At 47.4% G+C, this 17,708-nt stretch overlaps 1 protein-coding gene across 1 annotated transcript in view; it reads right to left on the reverse strand.

Moving 5' to 3' along the window:
* LOC308048147 (S-adenosyl-L-methionine-dependent tRNA 4-demethylwyosine synthase TYW1-like) overlaps positions 1 to 17,708 on the reverse strand; it is a 110,797-nt gene that overhangs the window by 12,654 nt on the left and 80,435 nt on the right. Inside the window, exons 14-15 of the mRNA XM_080357079.1 lie at positions 14,735 to 14,845; positions 1,721 to 1,888 (exon numbers count right to left, since the gene is read on the reverse strand). Coding sequence (XP_080213205.1) covers positions 1,721 to 1,888; positions 14,735 to 14,845 — 279 coding nt within the window. The remainder of the gene's footprint in view (positions 1 to 1,720; positions 1,889 to 14,734; positions 14,846 to 17,708) is intronic.

The following is a 17,708-nucleotide window of genomic DNA, read 5'->3' on the forward strand; positions in this document are numbered from 1 at the left end:
AAGAACACAGTGAAATAAATCACATTCCCTAACGATTTTTATTACTGTCTTCCTGCGGCTCCTTAACTTTTTAAAGACACCTTTGATTTTGCAATTACTCACTGTGGTTTGATTGCTCCCAGCGCACGGGTTTTCTGCAAATAATAGACACTGACAAATTTTATTCTCCACTGGAGCCTGAAATTCTGAATTAAACATAATAGAAATAAATTTATTTTTTATTAGTTATTTTAGTACCGAGCATAGATTGTTTCCCAAAGACGCCCTCTCCTAATGGCTTTGGAAAGCAAAGCAGCTGTTGAATTCCTCCTGGGCCGGTATCAATCTATTCTTGTTACTAACAGTGTTGTTTAAATTATGCTTCAATAAGTTAGGGGGCAATTTGGTTCCTTTCTTTCCCTGGGCCTTTCACCTTAGAATATTTTGCATTCAGGGATTTGCACAGGCACAGTTGCCAGTGGCAACAACCAAGACCAAGACTGTAATAAAGCAACTTTAAGGTGAGTTAAAACACAAATTGCGGCAGGTACTCTGTTTTCTGCTCCTTTAGAGCTGTGCCTGTAAAACTGGGAACTGCCAAAGAAACCGCAGGTTTGTAATGGTGCAGTTTTCAACTATGAGATTCTAATCAAACACTGATTTAAAATGTTGCAATATTTTGCAAACAGTGATTTTAACCAGTTGTTCCCTGTGCATACTGTGAACTGCCTGACATGGAAAGCCCAACACCACTCACACCAGCTCCTGTTCAAGCAAGGGACACGAGAGCGCTCGTGACTTCAGCAAACGCAAGTGAAGAACATGCAAAGAGCAAAACCATCACGATCAGCATCACAAGTAGCTGCTCTGTCAGTTGCCAAGTTAGCCCATTATTATACAGTTTTATTATCTTTCTGTTAAGCTTTTCCGAACCTCACAAAGCCAAACTGTACTTGAGGTTTTTCATATCCTACCATCTTTTAATTTATGTTTTCCTTTTTGGCATTTCACTTGTATTTCCAAACTGTGTGGATGGTATTTATGAAGGAACCCAAGCTTCAAACGCAACATTTTACACATACAGGCTGCTTCATTCATCTCTTCTCCATCCTCAGGATGGAGAACGTGGTTAACTGTCCTAGCTGCTTCATTTGTCCTGGAAAGCAGTTTTGCAGGAAGGCAGCTCCAGTTCACAAGGAAAGCATCCTCTGCTCACATCCACATATCAATGGCTTTTACCAAAATTGTTTCTCCGAAGGAAGAAAAATACATGAACTCTGATTGAGGGGAAGGATGTCTGCAGTTCTAGTGGGTATAGCAAAGATCAACAAGAGGAAAAACACCCCCCAAGCCTATTCTGGCTTAACTTCCTTAGTGAGCTGTCTGTGCCACTGGAAACCATCATGAAAATCTAGAAGCAAGACAAAACCAGCTAATGCACCTAAACAAAACTTGTTCTTCCTTCTCAAAATGCAAAGCGAGAGGGACAAAGCCCAGGAGATGCTGCCCCCGCCTCCTCCTGGAGCCGTTAAGCACGTCTTGCTGAGATTGCCACAGAAAGGCTGAGTTATCACAACCCGCAGCGGCTTCAGCAACCACCTTACAACGCTCTGCAATACATTTTTTTCCCCCAAAAGCATCCAGCCAACTCTAGAGAGAACACATGTTGGAACAACGCAATTGTGCAACGTTTCCGAGGAGAAGATCCAGCACCCAGTGTCCCTCCCCAGCGCAGTCTCACCTTTTTGTGGGCTATCAGGAGACAGTTGGAGTGTTGGTGCTCGCAGGCGATCTCGTAGTCGGGGACGAGGTCGGCCAGGTCCTGGACGAAGCGCACGACCTCCTCGTGCCAGGGGACGTTGGCCATGGTGAGGTTGCTGGCCGAGCTTTCGCCGCAGTATGTCACACCCTGCGGAGAAACGTGGAGACTGGCACCGTCAGCTCGACCACAGAACCCCATAATGTCAGGGGTTGAAGGGACCTGGAAAGCTCATCCAGTGCAATACCCCCATGGAGCAGGAACACCCAGATGAGGTTACACAGGAAGGTGTCCAGGCGAGTTGGAATGTCTGCACAGAAGGAGACTCCACAACCCCCCTGGGCAGCCTGGGCCAGGCTCTGACACCCTCACCCCAAACAAGTTTCTTCTCAAATTTAAGTGGAACCTCCTGTGTTCCAGTTTGCACCCATCGCCCCTTGTCCTGTCACTGGTTGTCACCAGAAGAGCCTGGCTCCATCCTCCTGACACTGCCCCTTTCCACATTGATCCCCAGCAATGAGTCCCCCCTCAGTGTCCTCTTGTCCAGCTCCAGAGCCCCAGCTCCCTCAGCCTTTCCTCACACGGGAGATGCTCCACTCCCTGCAGCATCTTGGTGGCTGCGCTGGACTCTCTCCAGCAGTTCCCTGTCCTGCTGGAACTGAGGGGCCACAGCTGGACACAAGATTCCAGGTGTGGTGACTCCACCACTGCCCTGGGCAACTCTACCGCTTTCCTTTATCCTGGGAAGCACCTTTCAAAGCATCCGAATGGAGGATGCTCCTGAGCTACTGCAGGTCCTTTGAGAAGGTCACTTCATCCTCGCACACGACACGCCTGGAAGAAAATCTGGACCAACCAACACAACAAGTGAGGGTGACACTTGTAGAGATAAGTTTCCCATGTGCCGCAGAGAGAAGGACCTGTCACCTTCGAGCCAGGGCTGCAATTTCTGCCGCCATCCTTTTGTATCCACACAAATCCCATCCCAGCCCCTTGTAAAAACATCCAACACCTTCTCCTCTGCACCTGTGCCTGTACAGCACTGGCTCTCCCTGCTTCCAGCTGTCCAATTTACTTACAAGTTAATTAAAGCCACCTCTTTCACCTACAGACAATAACTGCCCCAGATCAAGACCATTTGGGCAATCAAGACACAAAGACAGTCCTTGCATCCCAAAACCCATTTGCCACCTTCCCCGCGGTGCCCACACAATGAGGCTCAGGAACTGCAACCTGGCGCTATCGATACGGGTACTGGAGATTCTGAGTAAAACAGCAGCAGCTGGATCTCAGTAACAGCAGATATCTTTTAAACACCTTTTCTTCTCTTCTGTGCATGTGCAAAGTGTATGATTCTTGAAAGCTTAAAGAGCATAATCACTTAAAAACCCCCCTCACTGATAACAGACAGCTACAGTGGCTGCTGGATGGATATTCAATGCTCCAGACCCTTATTAAAATAAAATAAAATAAGAGATTAGGGGCATTTGTCCAAACTGCTCAATATCCCTCCTGGGTATGGAGGGCCATGAGCTAGATGCAAAAATAGCATCGGCACAGTAAAGCCAGTGCAAACAGTCAGTAAACACACAGGTTATTTCTCAGGGCTGAGCACACGAGCAAACACCCAAAAATATAAGAGCATTTGTAAAAACTCCCTCTAGCTCATCTCACTCTGTCTTTTGCTTAAATTAATTCAGTGAATACTGAGAGCTGTTGGGAAAAAAGTCCATGTCTGAGTGCGTCATGCAGAGGGAGAGTGAAAATCCAGCCTTAAGTTGGTGTCATAGAGTAACTTTTATTGTTTAGTGACAAGTTCAATTGACTTGATGACATGAAAAAGCAGCTTGTGTTGTTTTGGTCAAAGGCCACCAGAACAATTGCGGGATTTCTATAATCCGACCACCCCATGAGGAGTGTGCGCTGCTTCATGAAACGCTGAGAGCTCAAATCATCGCCCCGAGAAAACACCCACAGGAAACAGCGGGATTTTTTAATAGGATTGATTTGCGCTGATTGCGGATCTCCCGCAAAGGCCAGCACCTTCGCTCCCGAGCTCCCCTGATTTATCACAAGTAGAGGTCATGGAGTGCTGGCAACTAAAAAAAAAAATCGGTAATCTGTGAGGTGGGATGTACAAGCAGGATGAGCTTCCCTTGGGCAGAGCTTGGGGAGAAGCTGCGCGTGGGCTGGCAAAGCTCTGCAGCTCACGGGTGTGAACGAGTCTTTGGAGAAAGAGTTTTTCTGATCGTTCTCTGGAAGCTCAAAACTAGTCACTAATTTAGAAGTGACATTGTTCAAAAGACACCTGCATCTCAGATTTAACTGTATTAAGTCAAAAGAGATTACAGAATCATTTTGGTTGGAAAAGACCCTCAGGATGATGGAGTCCAACCATAACCCACCCCTGGCACTGCTCCATGTCCTGAGAACCTCATGTCTGTCTGTCCAGCTCTCCAGGGATGGTGACTCCAGCACTGCCCTGGGCAGCCTGTTCCAATGCCCCATAGCCCTTTGGGGAAGAAATTGTTCCCACATCCAACCTCACCCTCCCCTGGCGCAACTTGAGGCCGTTTCCTCTGCTCCTGGCGCTTGTTCCTGGGGAGCAGAGCCCGACCCCCCTGGCTCCAAGCTCCTTTCAGGCAGTTCAGAGATCAGAAGGTCTCCCCTCAGCTCCTGTTCTCCAGCTGAACCCCCCAGGTCCCTCAGCCGCTCCATCACACTTGTGCTCCAGCCCCTCACCAGCTCCGTTCCCTTCTCTCAACTCGCTCCAGCACCTCAAGAGTTTTCTTCAGGTTATCTGGTTTTCACTCCAGCTCCCTTCCCAACCACCCAATACAGCAAAGGGATCGAATGAAAGAGCGTTGGAGGGGGACACAAGTTCACAAGTTCCTGCTGTTCCTTACACAAGCTGAGACTCTGGCGCTGCTGGTTTGGGTGATACACTGACAAGAGAAGCTGAGGTCCCCTGGTCACAGCCATACCCATCCCTGCAACCGTTACTGGTCAGTGAATGCAACCCCTCATGTTCTCACACACTCGACTCCATCCAACTTCAGCCTCACCATTTTGAGATCAGCTGCTCTTAATCTGGACATCTGATCACTTGAACCTCCTGAATTACCGACTTAGTCTTAGCCATGACCTTGATTTCACTACTGCTTTGCTCCTTCTTTAATTATAGTAGTAAAACTCTCATAAATTAGCTCAGCAGTATGTAGCTTACTAAGATTTATTTTTGCTTATTTCTTTCTTTCCAGATAAAACTCATTAAAGGCTCATGCAGCTGGTTTAACCGGTGGTGTCACAACACGGGTCACAAACCCCCCGGCACCCAGAAGGACAAAACTCACACAAGAAACTCAGCTTTTCTTCCAGACAAAAGCCCAACTCCTCCATACCTCTCTAGGTGTTTTCATCACCTTGGCTCTTTGGCTGAGCTATTTTATTCCAGCCACAAAACCCCACCGAGCAGGGCTCTTTAAAACAGAGCACACACAATTCTATGGATGATTATGTTTTGTGTTTGCATGTTTTTCCACTGTGAAGAACATTTCTCCTTTTTTAAAAATGGCATTTACCTCCGTGCTGTTTACAGCACCTGGTCCTGGCCAACGTTCAACCCCCAAAACCTAATTCAGCTCCATTAAAGCTGAACCCATCATGTCCAGCAATAAACAGAGACAAACACTTAAACTTTGCAAACACTTAAAATCAAAGCAAGGTGAACCACGCCATGCTTAAATAGAGCTACAAAGGAAACAGATTTGTGCTAATTAGAAACTGTACGAGTTTTGGAAGCAATTACTTTCTCGCTGGTAAATTTATGAGGGACCTCTGCTATTAATCTGCCCGAGCAAAGGATCTTAGAGCCGCCCACCATAACTCACACCGGCGCGGAAACAGGTTGACGTGCGCAACCGCGGGCGAGCCGGGGAGTGTTCAATGGGAAGTACATTAATATTTTTAGCTCAGCTCTGAAAATCTGAAAAAGATTTTAAACATTCTTAGATTAGAGCAGCCAACCATGCGGATAATAGGATATGTATTTCCCCAGCTCAGCCGTATAGATGCAGCCCCGTATAGCAATATTTTCCCTGCGTTCATTATACAGATTATGGTTTGAGCAGCATGAAAAATGTGCGGCTACAGAGGGGGAAAATTCTTCGGAAACTACAACATGACTCATTCTCTTAATAAACTTCAAAGATATCATTTACAAGCAAAGAAAGCAGAGCAGCAAATGGAATAACTAAGTGCTCAGATAGCTGATTAATCCACGAGCACAAATCAATGAAAATCAGCTTAGCAGCACAGCGAGTGAAAGCACAGCAGCTTTCAACCTCCCCAACTTAAAACCTGAGTTAATTAACAGCGCTGATACCACTTGAAGAACGTGAACGGTTGATTAGGGTGGTCATATTTTTCAGTAATACACAGAGACAGTTATTAAGACATCAAATATTAAAAAAAGGAAACCATTCTATTCTACAACTCTAAGTTCTTACACCAACTTCCCCGCAGCAGCAACATCAATGATGCTGCCTCTTAATTAGTCTTTAATGAGGGTGCTTTTAGCATCCTAATCATGCCGTGCATTTGGCCAAATACCTTGAAAGGCAGAAGCCTTTTGCAAAGCGTCTCAGCCGTTCCTGTTACCCTGGTACGGATCCCGAGCGATTGTTTCAGTCCACAGGGCAGTTTCTGGGGAGCTAAGGACGGCAGCGCTTTGTTTCTCAGCTCCGCCACTCCAGGCTTCCCAACTTAATTACGGAACAAGAGTATTTTCTTAACTCCCAGCCCACAAATTATAAATGTGCTTAATTGAGGCTTGTGTGAATTAACAGAAGAACAAAGTGTCAGCCAAGCCGAGTGACAGGGCCACTGTTGGAGTGTTGGGGCAGCCCTGACCCGAGACAAGTATAAAAAACCCCAAATGACATGTTGATAGATGGAGCTCTCTGCAATAAAAATGTGTATGATCCAAGCAGCGGCATTATCCAAATTATATACACAAGCTCTCAAAAGCTTGCTGGCTCCTGGCTGGAGCACATTCGGGCTCGTCGGTTGTTTTTAATAATTGCTTTCAAGTTGATTTAACAAAGGACATGGGGTTTATTTGTGTCAGTTAAATCCGAAAAGCAGGAACGGAGATGGTTGGTTCCGCAGCACAACCCTGATATTTAACACCAGCTCTCTGGACACACTACACGTACAAATAGTAACACCTCGTGAATACACTTAACTTGCCTTTTACCTATAGCGTTATTCAGCGTGACTGCAGATAAGGGTAGCAGCAAACAATAACTGAAGCTTAAAGAACGTTTTTAAAATAAGCACCAAGGCCTCCTATTTGTTCTGAAATGGTTTGTTTTATTTTTAGGGAATACTGTTTAATTTAATTGCATTGTGGTTAGGGCTGCCCATAAACCGTGAAGGCAAAGGAACTTCTCCTGTAACAGCAAAATGCTGGAGGCATTTTCATTCCACCTCTTCTAAACAAGCCACATAGATTATCAATAGAGAAATGGCCACCGTTAAATCACGTTCAATCACTCCCCCCTGCTCCTCGTGCCCCAATTGCACAGGGGGAGGTGGGAGGAATAGAAAATGCTTCGACTGGAAGGCAAGAGGTGATTTTCAGCCAGTGACCTGCCGTGCTGTGACCCACTGCCGCCTGCCTCAGTTTCCCCAGCTGCACAGAAGACAACTGTAGAATCATTTGGGTTGCAAAAGACCCTCAAGTTCATCACGTCCAACCACAACCCATCTCTGGCACTGCCCTGTGTCCCTGAGAACTTCGTCTATGCACCAGCCCTGCTCCTGCAGCACCAGAGCCACGGACAACGGTGTTATGAGACAGCTGAGCTCAGACACACTCGGACATCACACACAACTGTCTCCATACGCTCTTTACTTTCTACAGCTTCCCTTTGTTGAAGCTTTGTTGCTTCAGGCAACAAAGATGCTGGAGGGAGTGGAGCATCTCCCGTGTGAGGAAAGGCTGAGGGAGCTGGGGCTCTGGAGCTGGACAAGAGGACACTGAGGGGGGACTCATTCCTGGGGATCAATATGGAAAGGGTGAGAGCCAGGCTCTTCTTGGTGACAACCAGTGACAGGACAAGGGGCAATGGGTGCAAACTGGAACACAAGAGGTTCCACTTAAATATGAGAAGAAACTTGTTGGGGGTGAGGATGGCAGAGCCTGGCCCAGGCTGCCCAGGGGGGTTGTGGAGTCTCCTTCTGTGCAGACATTCCAACCCGCCTGGACACCTTCCTGTGTAACCTCATCTGGGTGTTCCTGCTCCATGGGGGGATTGCACTGGATGAGCTTTCCAGGTCCCTTCAACCCCTGACATTCTGGAATTCTGTGAAAAAAAGCCTCACAAACCCAATATAATTACCATGCCTTGTGCTTCCCGCTTATTTAAGATACAAACCTCTATCGAAACACCCAAAAAAAATAACTGAGAACAACCGATTTTAGCTTGGATTTTCATCAGGCTTGTGCTTGCAGCTGAGCCCAGTGCTGCACCGCAAAAATCCCTCCTCAATTTCAGAAACGCAGTTGTATCAGACCACAGGCTGGGATGAAAGAGTGACTTTTTGATAAAACTGCGTGGCAGGGGCACTTGAAAAGTCAGAGTTTAATCATTCCCCTCTGTTTACAATGAAACTTGTTATTGAGCTTTACTATGTACTCATAGCATGAAAAAAACCCCTTGCTGTCAAGCTCAACTCCTCAGACACATCTAAGAGTAACTCGTAACCTTTAGCTGGATCAACAGAAAAGACAAGCTGGGTCCCTCCTGTCACCAGGACACTGATAACAACCGGAGTGGCTTCGGGACATCCACACCTCGGTCTTCTCCTTGGAGCCTTCGCTTGCACTTTGGAGGACATTAAGTGGTCAATTTTTAAATTACTATTTTTTTTTCAGGTATGGAAATTATACATTGTTTGGATTTTATAGCAGGCACTAGGACAGGAGATTTTTCTTTCTTAACTTCACCTTCTCTCCATCTAAACGCAGCCTGGAACGGCAGCAAGACTCTGAAGAGCCTTTTGACAGGTGGGGGCAACCGCCTCTTGCTGCACGCAATTAAAAACTCATTAAAGCAGGGCTCATTTTCCTCATTATTTTAAGCACTTAAATAGTCTTTGCTGTTTAATATGACAAGACTGAGCAGACTGGGACAGATTCTTCCCTCTGGCTTTTCCTTCCAGGCATTCACTTGCTCATTTTAATTTCATAGCAAAGCTCCAGATGCCAAGAGTGGGAGTTGCAGCCCCAGAACACGGTCCTGAGCTCTGCGGACACCGAGCACACCCACCAACACCAGCTCAGCATGAGGACACTGCACTGGAGCCGCGGGACGATCCTCGGGGCCAAGTGCCTTCAGGTGCCCCAAAAGTGATTTCATGAAAGCTCCAGGAAATCCTTTGCAGAGCCACGACCCACCTGTGCTCAAGTCCTGTCCCCAGACAGCACCATGGGGTGAGCGGCCCTCACACAAAGGACAAAGCAGGCGGGAGTTTTTATATTCTGTCCTTAAATTAAAATGGATGGAGAGAAGCAGCAAGGCTCTGCACTGGCAGGGACCCGTGCTGCTATTGACAGCTGCAGGGTGAAGATTCACTTGAGCAACACAACCACATCCCTGGGGATGTCATTCCACCTGCGGCTCTGACCAAGACACCCAGATCTCACCTCAGCATTGCAGAAGATCTGAAATGCAAAGCCAGGTGAGCACTTGAGCTTCCAGAGGTGCTGCTGGAGCAAGTTGAGAGAAGGGAACGGAGCTGGTGAGGGGCTGGAGCACAAGTGTGATGGGAGCGGCTGAGGGACCTGGGGGTTCAGCTGGAGAACAGGAGCTGAGGGGAGACTTTCTGATCTCTGACCTGCCTGAAAGGAGCTTGGAGCCAGGGGGGTCGGGCTCTGCTCCCCAGGAACAAGCGCCAGGAGCAGAGGAAACGGCCTCAAGTTGCGCCAGGGGAGGTTGAGGTTGGATGTGGGGAACAATTTCTTCCCCAAAGGGCTGTGGGGCATTGGAACAGGCTGCCCAGGGCAGTGCTGGAGTCACCATCTCTGGAGGGTTGGACAGACGGACATGAGGTTCTCACACAGAATTCCAGAATGTGAGGGGTTGGAAGGGACCTGGAAAGCTCATCCAGTGCAATCCCCCCATGGAGCAGGAACACCCAGATGAGGTTACACAGGAAGGTGTCCAGGTGGGTTGGAATGTCTGCACAGAAGGAGACTCCACAACCCCCCTGGGCAGCCTGGGCCAGGCTCTGACACCCTCACTGAGAAGAAATTTCTTCTCAAATTTAAATGGAACCTCCTGTGTTCCAGTTTGCACCCATTGCCCCTTGTCCTGTCATTAGTTGTCACCGAGAAGAGCCTGGCTCCATCCTCCTGACACTCCTCTCAGGACATGGGTCAGTGCCAGGGGTGAGTTATGGTTGGACTCAATTATCTTGGGGCTATTTTCCAACTAAAATGATTCTGTGTTTCTCTTCTATCACGTGCACACTTGCACACGCACAACATTAAAGGTACTAACAGTGCAGAGAGGACACACGGACACAGCCACCAAATGTGCCCCGCAGCTCTGTGACCCGTTTGCAATGACCAAAGGTCCATCTGGGTTTTCTGCGTCCCCCCGGCCTCCCAGGAACCTGACCCTGCGCACGCTCCACTCGCACACGTTTCAGTTCCTCAGGACTCACATTTCACCTCAAAATCCTTTTGCCCTTTTGGTTTAAGAAATATAAATGGCAAAACACTGCACAAACACAGTATCTGGCTTTTAAAACAAAAAGAGGGTGATATTGCCCAAAGACGAGTCGCACGTTCCAGATCTGAAGTACAACAACCAACTCTGTACAACTGTGACAGTGATATTATGGCACTAAAACAGAGTATGCCAAATAAAACTGATGTGTATTTAATAACCATGACTTGTTCTTCCCTGACTTGGGTTTTACACAAGGATAATCAATGGTAATTTCTATTGGCTTAAATAAGAGAATAGGGTCCCACAGAGTTACACCGCTGTAAGATACTCATGTAAATGAGAACAAGTATCAAGCCCTGCAAGAATAAATCTTCATCCACTCTACCCCGTGAGCATCTCCGGAGCAACAGGGGATTAGCTACATTCATTTTAAATGAATGCCATGTATCTCAAGTATTTAAGCAGGAAATCTCACTGAGATGAGCCTCATTTTCTGGAAGATGCTTTGCAGTTTTCTTGTATTCTTATTTTGTTTATTTGCTTTGAGTGGGACCTGGTCTTTACCAGGGTCTTACCCTGGCTGGAGTTTTTGTCTGAGCATGGATCATTACATGGAGTGAATGGAGAGGAATAACAACTGCTGTTAATAGATTTGAACTCACCTCAACCTGCCCGGCTTCCTTTGGGTCCCAGTTTAACTCCCGACTTTATGTATTATTATATCAAGCATCACTTCGAACGCGGTGGGATTATATCTATGTGATCACTCTGCTTTTGCCTGCACAGTCACAAACCCCCAGGTTTTGGGGGTTAGGATGCAGCCCCTTCTGCTGTTCTCCTTCGCTGAGATCTGCTCACATTTTATTCCAGAGCAGTCAAACACCACAGGCAGAGACCCCAGATCTTTGCCTTACCCCACAGGCACAATGAAGCACCTGGAAGAATTCTCAACCCCCGTTTGCTCAACAGCAGAGCTTGGATGTCTCTGAAACAACCGCAGCAACCATCTAAAGAAGGTTAACCTACTAATTTAGTTAGGTCAGACCTTGGGGTAAGGGTCTGAGTGCAGGGACAGCACCAACATAAACGTCCCCAGCAGTGCAGGGGGCTCACCAGCCCACCAATAATCACAGAATCATTCTGGTTGGAAAATATCCTCAAGATCATGGAGTCCAACCATTAACCCACCCCTGGCACTGCCCCATGTCCTGAGAACCTCATGTCCGTCTGTCCAGCCCTTCAGGGATGGTGACTCCAGCACTGCCCTGGGCAGCCTGTTCCAATGCCCCACAGCCCTTTGGGGAAGAAATTGTTCCCCACATCCAACCTCACCCTCCCCTGGCGCAACTTGAGGCCATTTCTGTTTGTCTTATTGCTTGATAAGATTAGGGTGGTGAGTTCCTGGCCCAGGTTGACCAGAGAGGTGGTGGCTGAACCATCCCTGGAGACATCCCAGGCCAGGCTGGACGGGGCTCTGAGCACCCTGAGCTGGTGAAGATGTCACTGCGGGGGGACACTGGGGGAGCTGGGAAGGTCCTTTCAGTCCAAACCATTCTATGGTTCCTTGGTAAGCAGAGCCCGACCCCCCTGGCTCCAAGCTCCTTTCAGGCAGTTCCGAGATCAGAAGGTCTCCCCTCAGCTCCTGTTCTCCAGCTGAACCCCCCAGGTCCCTCAGCCGCTCCATCACACTTGTGCTCCAGCCCCTCACCAGCTCCGTTCCCTTCTCTCAACTCACTCCAGCACCTCAAGGCCTTTCTTGTCCTCAAGGGCCCAACATGGCAACGTGCTCAATCTACATCCCTTCCTTGGAGAAAGTCCTTGCTGGTTGAGATCTGAGAAGCACTGTGAAGTGCTCAGAGTGAAATAATGACAATTTTCCATTAAAGCAGCGTGGACAGGAGCCTGTCCTAGCTACAAGAACATCGGGAATACATCTAGGACCACCTCAGGAATATCTCTATCACCATGTCTTTTCTTAACTATTTCCCTGACAGTCCAGGGCATAATTTTGCAGGGGAAGAGCTGCTGGGAGAGCTGAGCTCCCGCTGCTGGGAAACAACAACCACGAGGCTGAACCCTTCTGCAGGCCAAGGGAAGAGCAGCCCCTGCCTTGGAGCAGACAGATGTTCACCCTGGAGGGCGCTCGGTGGGGGAATCTGTGCTCAGAAGCATTGATTAAAGCACACCTGATTAATTTTTCTAATTGAAGTCGCTACACACGACAGAGCAGCCCAAGCAGCACGTTTGACAGCCTCAGGCTCCACGCTCAGCTCTGTCCCGCTCGCACGCTGGGTCGTGTATTAGTAAAAGAGTTGGGAGATGCGAGGTGGGAAGAGGAATATAAACCAGCCTCATACACATTGTAAAACTGACTTTTTTTTCCCCCCAAACCATGCTCCAAATCTTATTTTGTATTAAGCTATCAGCTCTAGCAGGACACAGAGAGAGAAAGAGACCTCTCAAAATCAATATTAAAACCTTCAAGTTTTGTTTCATAAGGAAACTGCAACAAACTCCAGGTTCTTTCTTTAAAGCAGCAGTAAATCAAGGTTAAAAACAAACAACAATGATGACAAAGAAAAGTGAGAAAGAAAAAGAAGAAAGAAAAGTCCAGAAGTAACAGAGCTGCAAAAATATAGACCTGATGTAAATGTCGGTCTGCAATGGAGCTGCTGGATGAAAATGCTGACAGTGATTCTTTATAATACACTTTGTAATCTGCCTTTTCTTATTCTTTACACTAAATTGATTAATCCCATGATAAAGCACCTCCTGCCCTGCTGTATCACACACGCTCCTGTTAGCAGCTCTTCCAGTCCCATATTAGTATTTCCCCCTGTTTCGCACAGCCTGACAAACACCATGTCAGGAATACAGACATTATCACATTTTCAACCAGCAGAATTTCAGAATGGGAAGAATAACTTAATACCAAAACCTGCCACTTTGTCCCAGAATATTCTGTTCAAAATGTTGGTTGACATAAAAGAAGGAATATCTATTTATTGGTTTCTGTTTTTGTAAGAAATACAAAAAAGACCAGAAGGTTACAATTCTGTTGGGTAGAAATTGCTAGCAGCTGGTACAAACCTTGTCTTAACACTGAAGATACTCCAAACACACATGAGAAATTAAAAACCTGGTTGCCTAATTTTAAAAGCAAGAGGTAAGTTCCTTTTGAATCACATAAATCTTTGGAGGAATTCACACAGAGAATTCCAGAGTGTCAGGGGTTGGACGGCCCTGGAAAGCTCATCCAGTGCAATCCCCCCATGGAGCAGGAACACCCAGATGAGGTTACACAGGAAGGTGTCCAGGCGGGTTGGAATGTCTGCACAGAAGGAGACTCCACAACCCCCTGGGCAGCCTGGGCCAGGCTCTGACACCCTCACCGGGAAGAAGTTTCTTCTCATATTTAAGTGGAACCTCCTGTGTTCCAGTTTGCACCCATTGCCCCTTGTCCTGTCACTGGTTGTCACCAGAAGAGCCTGGCTCCATCCTCCTGACACTCCCCCTTTCCATATTGATCCCCAGGAATGAGTCCCCCCTCAGTGTCCTCTTGTCCAGCTCCAGAGCCCCAGCTCCCTCAGCCTTTTCTCACACGGGAGATGCTCCACTCCCTGCAGCATCTTGGTGGCTGCGCTGGACTCTCTGCAGCAGTTCCCTGTCCTGCTGGAACTGAGGGGCCACAGCTGGACACAAGATTCCAGGTGTGGTCTCCCCAGGGCAGAGCAGAGGGGCAGGAGAACCTCTCTGACCTACTGACCACCCCCTTCTAACCCACCCCAGGTCCCATTGGCTTCCTGGCCACAAGGGCCCAGTGTTGGCTCATGGTCATCCTGCTGTCCCCAGGACCCCCAGGTCCCTTTCCCCTACACTGCTCTCTAACAGGTCATTCCCCAACTTATGCTGGATCCTGGGGTTGTTCCTGCCCAGATTCAAGACTCTACACTTTTCCTTGTTATATTTCATTACATTTCTCCCCGCGCAGCTCTCCAACCTGTCCAGGTCTCTGATGGCAGCACAGCTTCCAGTGTTACCAACTCCTCCCAGCTTGGTGTTATCAGCAAACTTGCTTTACTGAAACCAAGATAAACCACATCCACTGTTTCACCAGCATCTATCCACTTGGTTATGTGCTCATAAAAGGCTTTTTGCTTGTGCAAGTTGCATTTACTCGTGTAAATTTAAAACTGGTGGGGAGCGGGATGCAGGAGGAAAGAAGTAAAATACTGATGGAAAAAAACCAGCTCACCTTGACCTCGATGAAGTCGGGTTTACCGAGGGATATCAGGTCAGCGTAGGCTTTGAGTTCATCCACGTTCCAGGCTTTCACCAGCGTCAGCCTATAAACAGTGCGCTGTTGCTGAAATAAAGGGAAAAAGTTACATTAGCAATGCATTCTGACCCAGGGAAGAGGTTCCGGCCTTGTGTACAGCTTCAAATAGGGAGGGAAAATTCATCATGAATCCCAAGAATCTGGGGGCTAAAATAAAGCAGACTCAAGCCAGGAGCCACCTCACTTGTTCTCTCAAGAAAGCTGCTCCGCAGCATCTGTGAGCTGAGCCGCCTCTGCGGCACAAAACTCATCTTCCCTCTGTATATACCAGACACTTTGTGTTTTTACAGGAGCTTTAACTTAATGGGAAAATAATAATGAATTTTCTCTCTCTAATTCACTTCTCTGGGCATAAAATCTCACCATTAGTTGCTATACAGATAGTTTTATTTCCTCCAGCTGGATCATCTGGCATCGGTGACTTTTGGATGGGACGAACAAGGACAGACCAACGTCTGCCCCGTGCGAACTCTTCCAGCACGTCGGGTACGATATTGCAGACCTGCCGTGACTGGTTATGCAGAACATTTTATAGGAAGCACAAAGTGACAATTAAAACCACAACCGGGAAGCACTGCAAATTATGACCTTGCCTGATAAAAACCGTGGTGCAAACCATTAGGAACAGAGATGGTGTTAATAAGAGCCGCACTGTCCCCTTATCACCCAAACCTGACCCGTTCCTGTGTACGGCAGCACCCAGGGCACCTGTCCTTGGGGTTATTTTGATTTCCCCTCCGGGAGCTGCTCACCAAAGAAGCAACTGGTGACGAAAAGACTTGTACTATCAATAGAAGCACTTGGCCACCAACAAATCCAGCCTCACTGCTCACATCTGCTCGCTTCCAGCTTCCCCCTCTCCTTCCCATCATCTGCCACTAATGTTTTGTTTATCTCTGCAATTTATGTATAGAGCAATCTTACATTTTCTTTCCTTGACACACTGCAAAATGTGACAAAAGCACCAGTTTGGGGGGCCCTTTTGCTCTGGTTAACAAATCCAGGGCTGTATCCTAGGGCTGGGACCAAGTTCTGCTCCACAAAGTCCAGGCTTAGGCTCAGGCTGAGCTGGGATCCTCCCTTACCTGTGACATGCCCACAAAGTCACCCAACCTTCAGTGCCACGTGCGCACACACTATTCATTATTAATAATAATTATTAATTATTATTAATCTTTATTATTTCTTATAACACATTTTTTCACGCAGAAGGACAGGCTGAGAATGAGACCTGCTACAGAACTGAACTTGCCATTGCTAAACCTCAGACAGACCCCCAGCCCAAGGCTGTTATAAAGTTCACACTATTCCACTTCCCAAACAAAACCAATATTTCCCAGGACAAATCCCCTATCCAGCCACATTTTACGTTTTCAGAGCCTCTGATCTACATGCCACATAATTCTGTCCTCTGTATCAAAATGAAAACATCACTAAACCAACACAGATTTTTTATAGGGGCAAAAAAAGGGATTTTCTATATGACTTTGCTATGGAAACTTTTCAGATTATTTACTAGCAAATAATTAAAAGACAAACAAATAAACATGAGGAGCATCTTTTTCCTCCCGGTGTTATCCCAGCAGAGCAAGGGGCAGGATTTTAGGGTATTTATGTACAGAGAACTGAACCAAGCACAGGCAGAAATTGTTGGCAACCCAAAGCACCAGGTAAACCTGCAAAATGAGCCAGGGGATAAACATGAGTGAGGATTTGACACCTACAGAATTTAAGACAATAAGTTAGAGGTGGAGCTGGTTCTATAACCAGTCCCTGCTGAGTAACTTTAAGAATTATTGAATGATAATTGAAGGCCAAATATGACAATAACTAAATTATGCAGCCTCTGCTTTACATGTAGCTTAAGCACATAGTTAAGAACAAGAAGGTGCAGCTCTTATGATTTGAATCAACAGTCCATAGAAGGGTTTAGGCCCAGAGACAACAGGCAAATATGAAACCAACAGTTCATTAAAGGGAAAAACAAAACAAAGGGAGGAACTGATACAAAAAGATAACTGCATCCTTTGCCATATAACAGAGAAAGAAGAAACCAGCAGGAAAATATCTAACGAGAGGAAAAATTCCAATACGCACAGACCTGCCAATCGCCTGAAGTGATTAGACACCCAATTAATCCAGAAATGTCTCCCCAAAGGTCAACTCGCAGTGGTAAACAGACGTGGGCAGCTGCAAGATACAGTAAATAAAAACTGTATTTTTAATACCAGCCCCTGCCAAAGGCTGATCCAACCCCAGAGACTGGGAGGCCGTGTTCCCACTGCAATCACCGCAGTGGGGCGACCACCATCCTGTCCAACCTTCAGGGGTAACAAGAGCCAGGAGCAGAGGAAACGGCCTCAAGCTGCGCCAGGGGAGGTTGAGGTTGGATCTGGGAACAATTTCTTCCCCAAAGGGCTGTGGGGCATTGGAACAGGCTGCCCAGGGCAGTGGTGGAGTCACCATCCCTGGAGGGTTGGACAGATGGACATGAGGTTCTCAGGACATAGGGCAGTGTCAGGGGTGGGTTATGGTTGGACTCCATCATCCTGAGGGTCTTTTCCAATCAAAACTCGCTCCATCACTGTTCTTGATGCTTCAATCACACAGAAAACAGGGGGTCCCCCTGGAGTTTCTAAACATGGGGCTGACCCTACAGAGCGCTGCTTCCACCTGGGATCACAGGAACACCCTCCAGCACTTGTTGGCTTCTTTTACTCATGCCTGGTTGTTTCCCAAACAGTCATAGAATCACTTTGGTTGGAAAAGACCCTCAAGATCATAGACTCCAACCACAACCCACCCCTGGCACTGCCCCATGTCCTGAGAACCTCATGTCCGTCTGTCCAACCCTCCAGGGATGGTGACTCCAGCACTGCCCTGGGCAGCC

The sequence above is a fragment of the Nesoenas mayeri genome, assembly GCF_963082525.1.
Source record: "Nesoenas mayeri genome assembly, chromosome: 20".
Lineage (NCBI taxonomy): Eukaryota > Metazoa > Chordata > Aves > Columbiformes > Columbidae > Nesoenas > Nesoenas mayeri.